At 60.1% G+C, this 16,388-nt stretch overlaps 1 protein-coding gene across 3 annotated transcripts in view; it reads right to left on the bottom strand.

Annotated features, from left to right (window-relative positions):
* Positions 1-631: 631 nt before the first annotated feature.
* LOC133354288 (inositol hexakisphosphate and diphosphoinositol-pentakisphosphate kinase 2-like) overlaps positions 632-16,388 on the bottom strand; it is a 29,087-nt gene continuing 13,330 nt past the window's right edge. The window contains exons 15-29 of one of the 3 annotated variants that reach the window (XM_061571022.1): positions 16,037-16,159; positions 15,091-15,212; positions 14,350-14,532; positions 13,856-14,012; positions 13,025-13,098; positions 12,627-12,776; positions 12,014-12,141; positions 11,386-11,500; positions 10,442-10,549; positions 9,566-9,688; positions 7,907-8,137; positions 7,275-7,424; positions 3,781-3,898; positions 3,500-3,625; positions 632-2,762 (exon numbers count right to left, since the gene is read on the bottom strand). In XM_061571022.1, coding sequence (XP_061427006.1) covers positions 2,647-2,762; positions 3,500-3,625; positions 3,781-3,898; positions 7,275-7,424; positions 7,907-8,137; positions 9,566-9,688; positions 10,442-10,549; positions 11,386-11,500; positions 12,014-12,141; positions 12,627-12,776; positions 13,025-13,098; positions 13,856-14,012; positions 14,350-14,532; positions 15,091-15,212; positions 16,037-16,159 — 2,024 coding nt within the window. In that variant the 3' untranslated portion in view covers positions 632-2,646. The remainder of the gene's footprint in view (positions 2,763-3,499; positions 3,626-3,780; positions 3,899-7,274; positions 7,425-7,906; positions 8,138-9,565; positions 9,689-10,441; positions 10,550-11,385; positions 11,501-12,013; positions 12,142-12,626; positions 12,777-13,024; positions 13,099-13,855; positions 14,013-14,349; positions 14,533-15,090; positions 15,213-16,036; positions 16,160-16,388) is intronic. The other 2 variants (XM_061571023.1, XM_061571024.1) reach the window with 2 other exon arrangements.

The following is a 16,388-nucleotide window of genomic DNA, read 5'->3' as shown; positions in this document are numbered from 1 at the left end:
GCTCACGGATAGTTCCGTTCGGCCGCTCGGTTCCTTCCAAAGACCGCACGAGTGAAACGGCTCAGCCCTGGCTCAGGCTCGGCTCTGGGAATCCTGAGCGCGACCGGGAGCGTGCTCGGAGGTGGCTCAAGTTAAGGCTCGCTGGAGCCAGAGCCAGGCCTGAGCCGAGTCGCGACTGGGATCACGGCGAGCCGCATCACGACCTCATGGGGCCGTGACGTCGTGGCCGAGCGGTAGGGCATTCCCCACTCGTTGCAGAGCTTCGCAATTTCAATCCGGCAGGCCGCCCCGGTTATTACTGCGGGCGTCATCAATAATTCACGGCACCGTCGGTTCACCACGGACGGTGTCCAGACTCACAGCGGCCACCCTGGTGAACGCTGCGGCGTGCGTATTAGCCGGACGACGCTCCTCCATGCCGTCTGCGTCACTCGCAGCGGCCGGGGGATGTCCCACGGCGTCATTCTCAGCGAGTCGCTCGGGCATCTGGCGCTGCCGTCGCCGTCCCAATTTGCCAAATTAGAACAATGGCGCCGCCAAAGGTGACTCGGTGGGGATGACGCACCGAGCAGCAGCTGCCGTCTCCTGCCGGCGGCGGACTGACGGCTGCCGAGTCGCCTGGTGCCGCACAGAGATAGCTGCCGATGGGGGGGGGGGGGGGGCGCTGCGTGTGGGGAGCGGTTAGTGCAGCGGTTAGCGAACGGCACTGCGAAACCGGTGACCCGAGTTCGATTCCAGCTCACGGACAACACCAGTGACGATTGTCTGGACTGGGCCTGGGCCTTCCCTAGGTCGACTCGGCCTCAAATTCATACTTGGTGTAAACATCGCCAGTGGGGAGATGAAGGCGGGCCGGGTGTGGTGCTGGTCACCCACCCCCCTCGTATGTCGCGCCAGCTTTCATAGGTGCCTGTTAAGGCTATACACGGGATCTTTGTTTTAATGTGTGGCCAGCGAAAGGCATTGAAAATACAGTACAGTTTGGCCATTGGATATTCGTATTATAATTATGCTTTGCTACCCAGGAAAGCCTCACTGAGTCTCAATATTCTCTTTCAGGAGGGTCCTGCCAAGTTTTCACAGTTGAGTAGTGAGGTGCTGCTGCTGCTGTTGCGTGATCCCCATTAAATAATTTGCGAGCGATTTTTCAGCATTGGGATGTTTTGGCCGATACGAGTCGGTCCCACTGTGTGTTGGTTTAGCTATGGGCGGGAACCCAGAGAGCCCGGAGGGACCACGTGCAGAACGGGGAGAACGTAGAAACTCTACACAGAAAGGGTGTCCGAGTCGGGAATCGAACTCAGGCGCTTCTTGCTGTAAGGCACGAGGGGGGGCACCGCCGCACCGCCGCCACCCGTATAGTGCAGTAACAACGAAGGCACTGGTCCCCTGGAGGACAAGTCTCACAATGTGCCCACTGCGGTGACAAACGCAGCCAAAGGGCATTCCTGCTGCTCCCAGGAGCCTCGAGAGAGACATTGGTGCTCACCGACTGTTTACAGCCCTGCAGAGTCGTAGTTGGACATTCCTGTGACGGACGGAGGCAAGTCTCTCAGGACAACCACCAACTTAACGTGCCGGTGGTTGCCAATGAGTCATTGTGAATGTATCTTTGGGTTCGGGTTTTATTACGACTTCTTGGAGCTTGTCCTGAGGATGTTTGGCGCAGTTCCAAGCGAAACGTTGCGCATCCGATCGCCGCTAAATATGGCAGAGTGAGGATTGTTATTCGACTCGTCGGGCGAGCCAGCTGGCGCAATAACAGCGGGCGCAATGACAACGGGCGCACTGACAATAAAACGCTTGTACACCACGTGACCATTTACATTGCTCAGCTATGTCGGGTGGTGGAGGGTTCTTGACGACACAAATTTGGCCACGCCATTACAGCGCGGACTCACCCAAAACTCAATTATGAATCGGGATACCGACCGCTGACCCTCACAAAGTGGTTCTCGTTTTTATCAACCCCGGATTTAGGAATGATGGGCCGATATCAAACCCTCAACGGGGATTTGAACTCGCGACCTTCCGACCGCGAGCCACAATTGACCTAAGTGCTGCGACCTCTGCGGCACGCGGTATATTGTGTCGGGGCGACGACGGCACGAGGCGGCGCGTACCGGGGAACTCCGCGGACGCGATGGCTAAGGAAAGTCTTACGGACCTTGGCAATGTTGGCGTTTGTTCAAGTTTTCGGGCAAGTCACAGAGAAAACACGCAAAGTAAACTTTGGCTTTGATCGTAAACAAACAAAATACATGGAAGTTGAATTCCCCGCCGTCCACCGCGTGGTGGTCGCTGGCGGGGGGGGGGGGGTGTCCATGGGACGGAGCTTGTTTCCTTGCGCTACCGGGGCACGGACGAGTTGGTGCCGGTCCGCGTTGCCCCCCCCCCCCCCCGAGATCACAGTGAGCGGCACGGGGACGAGGCCCGTGGTCTTAGGCGTGGCCCTGAACCGGGCTCCGAGCCGAATCCCGGCCCACGTCCGAGCCGCTTCTCGCCAAGCGACCACCGAGCGGGGCTCCGAGCCCGAGCCGTCGAGGCCAGGCCAGGGCCCGAGTCACTCCGCGTCCACGAGTCTCGGCGCGCGTGGGGACGAGTCGCCAGGCGCCTCGCGGGCGGCGCCGCGGCAGAGCGACCGGCTCATTGGCCGAGAGGCAAGCCGTTCGATTGGCTCGCAGGCACGTCGTCCGGCCGGTTGACGGGCAATTCATTTGGTTGGCAAGAAGCGACGGAGGCCGGTGAGCCAGGGGCGGCGACTGAAACAAAGAGAACGATGGCGTGTAAGACGTGTACGCACGCGCAGACAATCACGCACATACGCACTTGTACGCACGCATACGTTTAAATTCACACACCGGAATACGTGTTCACGCGCACAATTGCTTGCACACAACAAGAACAACCGTTGTTCGCCACCAAGTAGTGGTGACATTACCGAGTAGCGGTGACATCACTGATTAGCGGTGACGTCACCGAGTAGCGGTGACATCACCGAGTAGTGGTGACATCACCAAGTAGCGGTGACATCACCAAGTGTCCCCAATGCAGCCACAGCAGCTGCACGAGCCACAGTCCTGAACTTCACCCATTTCCCCTCGGCATCAGGAGGAGGGAGGGGAGGATGCCAATCCCAGCCTTAAGCAATGATGAAATTCATGCTTGCAACCTTCATCAGCAAGCCGACATGGGTCCTATGTAATCCTGTGTAAGTCTATGGGTCCTATGTAATCCTGTGTAAGTCAATGGGTCCTATGTAATCCTATGTAAGTCTATGGGTCCTATGTAATCCTATGTAAGTCTATGGGTCCTATGTAATCCTATGTAAGTCTATGACAGGCACGGACACCAACTTGCGCATGGACAAGGACGTAATGCAAGTGCGGACACACGCGGGCACACGGGATGGAATCGACAAAATCGGGAACATGAATGAAAAAGTTTGCAGAAACACAGACGAGTGGCGGGGGGGTGGGGTGGGGGGCACGTGGGCTACCGGGCACGGAGGAGACGGGGGGCCCCGACGAGACGGCAGTGAGGAACGCGTCGACCTGGCGCAGCGACAGAGCGTTGTGCAGCGTCTCCAGCGGCGACAGGGACGGCATGCTGCCACCGCCGCTCTCTACACACGCACGGCACACGGGTGGCAGTCGCCAACGGGACGCGGAAACAACTCTCCGACGGTTTTCACGGTGCCGTTTGTTGCTGGCCGCGTGACGTTTCGTGCCTGTGCTCGGCAACTGCGTGCAACGAAACTGCCGACGGCCCCTGGCGTACCGAGCATGAGCGCCTGGGTCTGCGCGAGGCTCTTGATGCCGCAGTGCAGCGGCGTGAGCGGGAACAGCGCAGCCGGCGCTCCTCCTGCTGCGCCCACTGCTCCCGGCGTCTCCGCCAGCTAAACGCACACACACACACGCATGCACGCACACACGCACGCACGGCATCACCGTGACACACATACACACGCACTTGGTGCAGTGGCACAACTTGACTGCCATGGGATCCCCCTGGTAAAGGGATTTCATGCAAGACTATGAATCATACGTAAGTTTATGGGTCCTGTGTAAGTCTATGGGTTCTATCTAAGTCTATGGGTCCTGTGTAAGTCTATGGGTTCTATGTAAGTCTATGGGTCCTGTGTAAGTCTATGGGTTCTGTGTAAGTCTATGGGTTCTATCTAAGTCTATGGGTCTTGTGTAAGTCTATGGGTTCTATGTAAGTCTATGGGTCCTGTGTAAGTCTATGGGTTCTGTGTAAGTCTATGGGTCCTGTGTAAGTCTATGGGTTCTGTGTAGGTCAATGGGTGCCTGAGTAAGTCTATGGGTCCCTGACAATAAGGCGGCGATCGATAGTTTACCAACTCTGCAAACGTCCGAGCGAATCAGATCCCTCACGCTGCATGCAAACGGGCACCGCGGCGCAACGCTCGGCAAAGTCAAAAGATGAACACGAAGCGCAGCGAGGCGGTGAAATTGCGACGATGCCGGATTCGGTTTGTGACCTGGATCACCGACCCTCCCGCGCCGTTACAAATAATCACCGCGTCGTTGCGCGCCAGGGAGCCCGCCCTGGGGGGGGGAAGGGGGGAGGGGGTTAGCGCTTGTCACGCAAGCCGTAGCCCTCGGTTAGTGCCGAATGGAGAGGCAGGTTATTGTGTAATATTATTGTTGTTGTTGTTAAGTTTGTTTAGCCAGGAAAGCCGTACAGAGTCTCTAGACTCTGTTTTCGGGAAGGTTCTGCCAAGCTCTCGCAGTTACAACGAATCGTGGGCACACTTGTCGGGTGCCGCCCATCGAGATGTTCGCCGGAAGACGGCCATCATGGGGGTGTTTGAGCCACGGCCCGGTGACGGTGCCCGTGTGTGTCTAGCTCTGGGAGGGGAACCGGAGAACATGGAGGGGGGGGAGGGGGGAGAACATGGAGGACACCGATGGATGAACGTTTTGGGGGGGGGAGGCGGGAAGAACACACGGATGGGGAGCGGCACCCGAGTCGGGAATCGAACCCCGGTGCGCTCCTCGCTGGAAACGTGCGTTTAGAGGAGTTGGCTGCTCTGCATGTCCACGTGGTGATGAGCGCCACCTCGTTGAGTGGCCATTTGTGGCCAGGTCACTTCTGAACTAACAGCTCAGTTTATTTATTTTAAAGTGATTAACTTACATACTCTTTGGTTCTTTCGGTAAAGTCACGTAGGTAGAAAAAGTAATAACAGATCACGACATTTCGATCGCCACACAAGCGATCGTCTTCGGGTGGGAGAGAGAAACAGGCTGCTGAGACAAGTCCTGATATCTATAGAGCCGAGAGAGGGGGGGGGTGCCGCATCGGGCAGGAGGGTGGGGGCTGGAGATTGTGCCGAGGAGGTGGCCATTGTATTGTGAGAGACTGGCATGTCAATGTGCAGTGATGGTATATCCGCCACTAGGGGGAAAGAGCGCGCAACAGGAGACACACACAGACACACAGAGAGACACACAGAGACACATACAGAGAGACACACACAGAGAGACACACACAGAGACACACACACAGAGACACACACAGAGAGACACACAGAGAGAGACACACACAGAGAGACACACACACACAGAGACACACAGAATTAATCAATCTTGATCTTCAAATCAAGATTGATTAACTTACCTTTCCTATACTTTACACTCCTATCGTTTTTTTTGGACGTGCGATGCTATAGACGGTGTAACTTTCTGACTCACCCCGACTGGACGCCATAGCTCATCGGGTTTCTCCAGGATAAAGATTCTGATTCCGCTGCGAGGCGCGAATGAGACCACTGCACTGCCGCCCGTATCGAGCGGGCGGAGGGAGCTTGACGTCACACGGCGGAGGGAGCTTGACGTCACACGGCGGAGGGAGCTTGACGTCACACGGCGGAGGGAGCTTGACGTCACACGGCGGAGGGAGCTTCATGTCACACGGCGGAGGGAGCTTGAGGTCACACGGCAGAGGAAGCTTCAAGTCACACGGCGGAGGGAGCTTCATGTCACACGGCGGAGGGAGCTTCATGTCATACGGCGGAGGGAGCTTCATGTCACACGGCGGAGGGAGCTTCATGTCATACGGCGGAGGGAGCTTCACGTCACACGGCGGAGGGAGCTTGACGTCACACGGCGGAGGGAGCTTCATGTCACACGGCGGAGGGAGCTTCATGTCACACGGCGGAGGGAGCTTGACGTCACACGGCGGAGGGAGCTTCAAGTCACACGGCGGAGGGAGCTTCATGTCACACGCCGTCCGTAGCCAATCGAGCACGCCAACGGGCCCTCGGAGAGGCCGACCGCTTTCACGAGAACGTCCCGAAAACACTCGGCCAGCACTGGGGGGCCCACGCAGCGGAGACGCGGGGGTCTGACAAACCACCCAGCGGCGCCTGCTGCCAAGAGGGTTCGACGCTGGCGCTCGGCCGTTCCGTCGCGGTTCTCGCGGGTTAGTGGGTGGAGAGGGGGGTCAGGGATGGAGGTGACGCGGGGGGTTTGCGAAGCCATGCGAGCGCGAGGTGGGGGGGGGGCCACAGCCGCAGAGCAGCACAGCTGGGGACGCCGTCACTGTTTGCCCGCGGCCCACTGCAGGGCCTGGAGACCAGGCCGTGCTGCGTCAAGCGGTCAGCGCCGCGTTCCCGGTCGCGGCTCGGCCTCTAAAGCCGAAGTTCAGCGCCAGCTCAGGGCCGAGCCGTGACGAGGAAGACGGGCCTTCATTTGCTGCGCATTGTTAGAGTCGCTTTGCTTTTGGTGACCTGGGTCACGCCAATGAGATGCATCGTGGTCTCGCGAGTTCCTCACCGTGGTTCAACAGATCACACGGGAGACTTACTGACGCGATCCACTTACCGGTGCGATTTTGATAAATCAACGCCGGAGAGCGTAAGGCCACCAAACGAGCGGAGCGCCTGACCGACCGACCGACCGGCCGGGACGTTTGGGCGGGCCGGCGCCCCGCGACACGAGGGCCGCCCCCCCGGCACGCTCCGCTCGCGGCGAGGCTGCCCTCTGGGAGGTCACGTTGAGCGCTTGGCCGATGGAAGCGTTCAAAGGGTTCTTGTGCCGCTCGTGAGCGCACACGGCGTTGGTTGCCATGCCGAGGGTGACGCCCGCTCCTGAGAGTTGGGTTGGCAAGCGGTTCTAGAGACCCTCGACCCGGGGCGGCAGTGATGGCGGCGCCGATGATAACGATGATAACGATGATAATGACGATAATGGCGATGATGCGATCGTAATGACGGCGACGATAACGAGACTGACGCTGTGTTGAACCTGCTGCAGGGATGTAGAGAAGAGGGGTGGGGGGCCGGGTGAGGGGGGGCCAAGGGGGTTCGCGTCGCCGGAGCGGCGGCGCCGCCGGCTGGGCACGGGGAGGCACGCGGTGCCACCCGACTCGGGGTTGGAGGCGCTCAGGGGGAACGCCTGGGACACACGACACGCACACGGCACGCACACGCCACCGTCACGCACACGCCACCGTCACACTACAGTCACACGCATGCCACCACACAAATGTCACCACGCACACGCCAGAGTCACGCACACGCCTCCGTCACAGCGCAGTCACAGTCCCCAAAGTCAAACGGGCGGCAACAAACAGCACTATCGAAGCCGTATGTGTAATGTGGGTGTGTAGGCGAGTGATTGGTTGCGAGTGTGTGGTTGATTGGGCGTGTTGGTGGGTGGGTGAGCGTGCGAGTGAGTGATTGGGTAGCGAGTGGGTGAGCGAGTGGGCGAGCGAGTGGGCGAGCGAGTGGGTGAGCGTGTGAGCGAGTGATTGGGTAGCGAGTGGGCGAGCGAGTGGGTGAGCGAGTGGGTGAGCGTGTGAGCGAGTGATTGGGTAGCGAGTGGGTGAGCGAGTGGGTGAGTCGGGTGGCACGGGGAGCCGAGCTGGGGGCCGTCACCTCCGTGGATGTGTTTTTGCGCGGCCGGCAGTGCAGGGGCAGCGGCCGCGGCTTGACGATGACGATGGGCGCCGACGAAGCTCCGGGCCGGGCGGTGGGGGAGCCCGGCGGTGGCTGTGCCACCCCGGCCCCCGCCCCCCTGCTCCTCCTCCCACTCCACACGCCGCCCCCCCCCCGCTCCTCCTGCCCGCCCCCCACCTCCTCCTCTTGCGACTGTCGCCCGACGTCGCTCTGCGGCGACAAGCACGCCGAGCCCAGGCCGCAAAACACGTCAAGCGGCCAGCAACAAGCGGCGCTACCGCAGTTGTAAGAGTTGACCGCTGCAGCGTGTGTCTTGAGATTGTTGTGAGAGAGAGAAGTGACGTGACCTGTCGTGTGGTGAGTGGGTGAGCGAGCGAGTGGGTGAGTGTGCTATTGTTGTGACCTGCAGTGTGGCGAGTGGATGAGCGAGCGAGTGGGTGAGTGTGTCGTTGTGACCTGTAGTGTGGTGAGTGGGTGAGCGAGCGAGTGGGTGAGTGTGTCGTTGTGACCTGTAGTGTGGTGAGTGGGTGAGCGAGCGAGTGGGTGAGTGTGCTGTTGTTGTGACCTGCAGTGTGGTGAGTGGGTGAGCGAGCGAGTGGGTGAGTGTGTCGTTGTGACCTGCAGTGTGGTGAGTGGGTGAGCGAGCGAGTGGGTGGGTGAGTGTGTCGTTGTGATCTGTAGTGTGGTGAGTGGGTGAGCGAGCGAGTGGGTGAGTGTGTCGTTGTGACCTGCAGTGTGGCGAGTGGGTGAGCGAGCGAGTGGGTGAGTGTGCTGTTGTTGTGACCTGCAGTGTGGTGGTTGAACAGTGTTGTGGACGAGACGAAACATGCGGTGTCTGGTAGACCGACTCCTCCACATGGGGGGAGGATCGAGGAGTGAAGATCACGCGAACAGTAACCACTGTGGTCGTAGCGACAGAGGAGTGATAAGTAGGCGTCTGAGTGAGTGAGTGAATCATCACTCAACCAGACTGCGTGTAATGATTATAGACCGAACGATTCACCCAGTCATTGTTTAACCTCTGCGTGTTGACAGCTTAAGTGAAAACACAGGACAATCTAATAACCTGTGTGTTTATTGTGAGTGTTTACGAGTGTTTATTTGAGTGGTGGTGTTTATATCAGTGTTTGGCTGGCTGCTTAACATCACGGGTCTCTGGGGCTGTTATTATCATTTTTTTACTATTCTGCTGGTTTACCCAGGAAAGGCCTCACCGAGTCTCAAGATTATTGTCCTGGAGGATCCTGCCAAGTTTTCTCAGTAGGGGCGGGCGATGTGGGCGATGTTGTTGCTGCTGCTGCTGCGCGATCCCAATTGGGTCACTTGCAGGGTCATTTGTCAGAATTGGGGATGTGTTGGCGCAATACCGGTCACATGGAGTGTGGGCTTCTATTGAGCTACGGGGGAGGAGATTGGAGGAAAACTCCGTTCTCACATTCCCACTCAGCAGAAGAGGGGGGGGGGGGGAGAGAAAATACCAACTCCTCACTCTCACACGGACACTCTGATCAGCATGGTTGGTGATATACGGGAGCGAGCGGAGTGTGACCAGGACCGCCCTGCGTTCAGACGGAACGTCCAGCGCCCCCCCCCCCCTCCCCCCCCGCGCCCCCCCCTCCCCCACGCAGGGAGACCGACCTCGCGGGAGGCCGGGCGGTAGCCGGAGCCCGACGGGTGCGGGGGGTCCCCACCGGAGACCCCCCCCCGGACCCCGGGGCTGAAGTGCAGCTCCACGTGGAATCGCTCCTCGGACGTCGGTTCCTGTGGCGCAGGCACACACAGAGAGAGAGAGAGGCCGCCCCCCGGCCAGCGTCGCCTTCAGCAGCCTGTCGGGGCAAGCGCCGTTCGCGAGCGGCGCCCACGGCGGCCCGCCACGGCGCACGAGGGGGCGGGTGGCCACACACACCGCATCGGGTACTCATTTGAGGCTAAGTCGACCTATGGGAGGCGCAGGACCGGTTCTGATATCCGTCACCGGTGTTGGTGGCCGTGAGCGGGAATCCAGCTCGGGCCACCGGGTTCATAGTGCAATGCGCTAACTACTGCGCCACCGGCTCCCGTGTACACTTGCACACACGCGCACGCAGGCGCATGCGCACGCACGCAGGCGCACGCACACGGATGATCTCTTCCCTGCTTCGCACGGAGCGCCTCTGCAGGAAGTGAAACCCAATAGATGAGAGCAATCGCAGCAGCAGCAGCAGAATGCCTGAGGGCTGGAGGGGCACGGGAGGGGGGGGGCAGCAGCAGACACCGATGACCTTGCAGCACTGACGACGAGTCCTAACGAGGACGAAGCCAGCCGCTGGCCCCTGTGTACGGCCACGCTGTTCAACTCGCCAGGAGCCGCTGGTGTGTCCACCGACGCGGCCGCGCGTGCACCCGTTGAACCGGTGGTGTGGACAAGGCCGAGGCCCCCAACCGGAGGCGGTGGGGCAGGTGCGGTGGGCACCTGTCGCACCTCCGATCGGCACGGTTGGCTACGTGCGAAAGAAGTTCCACGTCCAGACAAACCTTGCCCGGGTCTTCGTACAGCATGATCACGAGCTGCGTCATGTAGTTGAGTTCCGTCACCTCGCTCAGGTAGTCCATGGCGCGGCGCCACTGCTCGTCACGCTCCTCCTGGGTTCGCACGCGCACAGACACGCACAGTAAGACACAGACGCACACACACACACACAGACACGCACAGTAAGACACAGACGCACACACACACAGACACACGCACACACACAGACACGCGCAGTAAGACACAGACGCACACACACACAGACAGATGCACGCAGTAAGACACACACACGCACACATGCACAGATAGAGGGGACTAAACAGCATAGCATGGCCTAGAGAAGGCTGATGCGGTAGAGGAAGATGGAGCCGAGTTGACTTGCGGACGAGTGTTACTAGCGGTGCCCAGGAGGCTCGTGAAGGACGCGACTGGTCAGTTGGAAACAGTCGCCCTCCAACAACAACGGAAGGCAGGGGAGCGATGCTCACAACAACGAGCGGAGCGCCGGGCAGCTAAAACACAGCAAGTTGGCACAGGAGGGGGCACAGGTGGTGCATCGGCCAGTCATCTCAGTCGTCTCAGTCATCTAAGTCAGTCGACCCATGGCACCTGGGTCTATCCCATGACCTCCTGCCAGCGGGCATTCGACCCTTCACGTGGCCTTAACGTGCACATAGCCTGGCGCAAGCGTCGTGGTGACGTCACTGCCACTTAGTGGTGAATGGCGGTTGTTGTACGTGTGCGTAGATGTGTGTATGTGTATGTATGTGTGTACGTGTATGTGTGTAAGTGTGTGTAAGTGTGTGTGTGTGTACGTGTTTACGTGTGCATGTGTACGTGTGTATGTGTGTATGTGTGCCTGTGTATGTGTGCGTGTGCATGTGTACGTGTGCGTGTGTACGTGTGCGTGTGTACGTGTGCGTGTATACGTGTGCGCGTGTGCGCGTACGTTGAGCAGGCCCCCGTAGCGCAGGATGGACAGCAGGGAGTGCACGTGGCTCTCGCTGGTGAAGTAGAGCCGCGTGCGCACGTGCCGGCCGGGGGAGCTCACCCCCCGCGAATACCTGCGCCCCGTGGGGACAGAGACAAAGGGCCCCCGTGCAGCTCACGCAGGCTGTTGAGGCAAGTGCTGTTAGCGAGTAGGACCTACGCAGGCCAACGCGGCCTACCACACGCACAGAATACCCAGCACGCCACCCCACGGCACACACAGACACCACACACGTACACACACACACAGCCTTAGCTATACTGTTGGGGCAAGTGCTGTTAGCGAGCACCTACGAATGCCGGAATGGCACACGAGGGGGTGGGTAGCCAGCACCATACCCGGCCGCCTTTGTCTCCCCAGTGCCAATGTTTACACACTGAACCAGGTACCCATTGAGTTTAAATCGACCTAGTGGAGGCCCAGAACCATTTTAGATAATCTTGGCACGCTGCGTAGTGCAGCGTGCCAAGCGCTACACTGCAGCTCCCCACGCGAACACGCACACACGCGCACGTACGCTCACGCGTGCGCACGTGCCAACGTACGCGTGCGTGGGAGTGCGTGCGGGGGTGTGGCGATGGCCTACAGGGGGTTGAGCACGTTGACGGTGTCGTCGTCCTGCGTGCGCTGCAGGTCCGTGTGGATCTTGCGCAGCAGCGGGAGGCAGTAGGCGTACGCGATGTCCAGCTTCTCCTCCCTGCTGATGCCGTACTCCTGCACACAAAGATCGCCCCGTGTCGCCCACAACAGAGCAAGTGCTGCTAGCGAGCAGCGTCGGCCCGCGCCACGGCCCCCCAGCACCACGCCCGGCTGCCTTCGTCTCCCCAGTCGCGACGTTCACACATTCGCACCGGGTACTCATTCGAGGCCGAGTCTACCTAGGAGAGGGCCCAGCACCGTTTGAGACAATCGTCACTGGTGGTGACCGTGAGCGGGAATCGAACTCGGGTTGCACCAAAGACAAAGATCCCCCATATACTGTAGGGGCAAGTGCTGTTAGCGAGTAGTACCTATGAAGGCCGGAACGGTACGGAGGGGGTGGGTGGCCAGCACCACGCTCGACCGCCTTTGTCTCCCCAGTGGCGATGTTTACACACCGCACCAGGTACTTATTTGAGGCTGAGTCGACCTCACGCGTACTCACACACACACACACGCGCGCATGTACGGGAGGGCGGGAGCGTCCCCGCGGCACGCACCTGCGGGATGACGATGTCGGCCAGCGCCTGGGAGAGCGCGAGCAGCTCGTGCGTGCGGCGCAGCGCCAGCGCGCCGTTGTGCTGCGTGTCGTACTTGATGCAGTCGTAGATGTCGGGGATCTTGCTGATGTCGTAGCGCCCACCCTTGAGCTGCGCACGGCGGCCAACGAGCGCAGGGGAGACGGACACAGGGAGACGGACGCAGGTGGGTGCCGTGCGTGAGAACTCGCCGCCCGTTCTCCGGCAGCCCCTTGCCGCCCGGCGACTCGGGCTCCGGGAGGAATCGGGGCAGCCCGGGGTAACCGGGGGCAACCCGGAGTAACTCGGGCTGACGGACCGGCCGCTCGATGCCGAGAGGATGCGAGCGAGGGTAGAGACTGCCGGTGCTGCCGTCGTACCTTGAAGTCCTTCTCCAGTTTGGCCCAGCGCTGCAGCATCAGGTCCAGCGTCTCGCTGTGGTACAGCTGGATGTCTGCACGTGCAAAAAAGACACCGGTCACCCCCCCGTTGCAGTTCACCCGTTCTCCACAACGGTGCGCGTCGTAGAGCTGCGTGTCGGACTGGGGCCGGTGTCGGGCACACGGAGAAGGAGGGTCCACGACTATGAACATCTGGCAGGTCACCAGCACCGGTTCAAGCAAAGCCCGACTCTGCTGATGAGACAGCGAATGTCGAAACCGGTCCAGAGTTTGCATCTGTTGAAGCAATGCTGCTGAAAAGAATGCAACGCCGGAAGGCATGCCGTGTGGCGGCTGACGGGATGTGTAAAGTAAACACTTTGAATCTGTAAGGCGGAGAGACGACAGACGAGGGATGGAGGTGCCGGGTGGGCGCCTGTTCCTGCGACCCTCGCCCCATGCCCCGCGACCCTCGCCCCGCGACCCTCGACCCATGCCCCGCGACCCTCGACCTGCGACCCCGCGACCCTCGACTCCGCAACCCCGCACCCCCGCGATCCTCGCCTGGCACCCTTCTGTTTTTCTGAACTTCTCGTCCGAACTTCTGTATTTTATTCAACATTTGATTCTGCTTGTCCACCGTCAACAATACCCTCTGCAACCCAGTCGCGTTTTTCTCTGCTCTGATCTCTATCTGGTTGCCTCTACTCTGATCTCTGTACTTTATTTTAGATACGTTTTAGCTTTTTACCATCTGGGTGACCCGGGTCGCTCGTGCCGACGATCTCGACCCGAGCCCTCTGGAGTCGTCACCGGGCTGCACAGACTCACCCTGGAGGGGCTCACCTGCGGACTTGGGCTCGTGCATGCGCGTGCGGATCTGCGAGGTGAGGCTCTGGATGAGGGCGTAGACCTCGTCGCAGGTGCGCACCGGGTTCCCGATGGAGCGCATGGAGCGCAGCACAGACGCGCTGCCGGTGGGAGCCAGCTGCTCCCCACCATCCCGCCCACCACGGCAACGACAACAACGACAATACCCGTCACCACCGAGGGCACGGCACCAATCGGCAGGGATATACGATTGTACTGCGCTCCACAAACACACACGAAGACAAACAGACACGGACGCGCACGCGCACGGACACACGCACACGCGCACACACGCACGGACACGCGCACACACGCACACACACGCACGGACACGCGCACACACGCATGCACACACACCCACGGACACGCGCACGGACACACGCACACACTGACATGCACACACATGGACACACACGCACGGGCACGCAAGGACACACACACGGACACACGGTCACCTTGCGCAGGTCCGCGGGGGTGAAGGTGGTGTCTCTCTGCAGCACCTCGTGCAGGCGCTGCTTGACGCGCTGCTGCGAGCTGCTGAGTGCGTCTCCCTCCGAGTCGAGCAGCCCATTGGTGTTGGCGCTCTTCACCATCTGCACCAGGATAGGCGTCAGCTCCCCCTCCAGCGCCAGCAGCCCCTGCGCCAACGCCGAGGAGAGAGAAGAAGTAACTCACTCGTTCACTCACCCGCATACTCACCCACCCGCTCACTCACCCACCCACTTACCAACTCACTCGTCCACTCACCTCACTCATCCGTCACTCAATCACTCGCCGCCCACTCACACACCTACTCACTCGTACACTCACTGAATCAGAATCTTTATTTATCCTGGAGGAATCCGATGAGCTATGAAGCTCTTTTTTTCACAGATGTCCAGTAGGGGGTGGGTTAGAAAGTTGCAACAAACAACACAACAACCGATAGGAGTGCACAGAATTACCGACATAGCCACCCACGTACGCACTCACTCAAGGGAAGGAGAGATCAGCAGTGAGTGAGGGGGCGCAGAGACACTGGGTGGAAAGGGAAGGCTCGAAAATGGACGGCAGAGAGTAGGGGGCCCCGGGGCGGATTTGCCTGGGGAGGGAGTTCATCATCTCCTGGCCATCATCATCGCCAACCAAGATCTACCCACTGCTGGACGAAGGACTCCCCCCCCCCGCCCCCTCCCAATACCGTCGCCACCTCTCACCTTGGCAAAGGCGGCGGCTGTCATCTGGACTCGGCCTTCATCCGACGCGTAGATCTTGAGGTCGTGGCGGTATGTGGAGTGTAGGCGGAGGAGGCCGCAGCCAGCGTAGCCCGCATGGTCCCCTGTACACAGCAGCAGCCGCCGATCACCACTCAGCTGCGGTGGCGTCACCGCAGCCACTTGTGCCAGGCTAGGTGCGCTCTGATCAAGGCTTGCCGCTGGCAGGAGGTCACGGGACAGACCCAGGTGCCATGGGTTGACAGGCTGATGCACCCTCTATGCTCCCCGCTGTGCAAAATTCCATGATTTTAGCCACCCGGCGCTCCCCTCATTGTTGCGAGCTTTGCTCCTCTGTCCTCCCTCGATACTGGAGGGCAGCTGCCTCCAATTACCCAGTAGCATCCTTCACGAGCCTCCTCGTGAAGGATGCTGGTACCGGTCATCAGCAACGTGACTCAGCTCCTAAGACCTCAAAACTCTTTTTCAGGAGGGTCCTGCCAATTTTTTGCAGCAGGGGGTGACGACTATAACGCCGCTCACGTGCACAAGCATCCATGAGGGCCTAACGGGAGGGCTCTGCATCATCCACTGTGGGTGAAGCAGACGGCACGTGGCATATTACGATTAATACACCCACAGTATTAACCAGGGCGGCCTGCCAGATTCGAATCGCGAAGCTCTGCAACGAGCGGTGAACTCACTACCGCTGGGCCATGCCACCGCCTGCCAACGTCACGTGAGCGGTGGATCCACGTTCCCTGGGACCCCGATGTCCCAGTGGCCTCCGGGTCGTACCCTGGCCCCCCAATGTCACCGTGACCTGTGGCTCGTATCCTGGCCCCCCAATGTCCCCGTGACCTGTGGCTCGTATCCTGACCCCCCAATGTCCCCGTGACCTCCGGGTCGTACCCTGGCCCCCAATGTCCCCGTGACCTCTGGCTCGTACCCTGGCCCCCCGGGTACATGCTGCGGAACGCGCGCCCCAGCTCCTCCGCCTGCACGCGCCCCGCGGGGGTCAGCTCGCCCCCCCACTTGAGCACCAGTAGCAGGGATGGCTGCGTCTGTGAGTCTGTTCGCGTGCACGCAGAGAGAGAGAGATACAGATGCACACATACAGACGCACACACGTACAGAGAGAAATACAGATGCACACACGGTGCCTGTGCCACGCCGGGTGCACTATGAGGCCACGTGGCGTGTCGAAGGATCGCTGACAGGTCACGTGACAGACCCAAGTGCCAAAGGTTGACCGACGAGAGATGACTGGCAGATGCACCAGCTGTGCCCCCTCCTGTGCC

Source organism: Lethenteron reissneri, chromosome 46 (genome assembly GCF_015708825.2).
Source record: "Lethenteron reissneri isolate LAM-NWPU_2019-01 chromosome 46, ASM1570882v1, whole genome shotgun sequence".
In the NCBI taxonomy this organism is placed as follows: domain Eukaryota; kingdom Metazoa; phylum Chordata; class Hyperoartia; order Petromyzontiformes; family Petromyzontidae; genus Lethenteron; species Lethenteron reissneri.
This window is presented reverse-complemented; position numbering and strand designations above follow the sequence as displayed.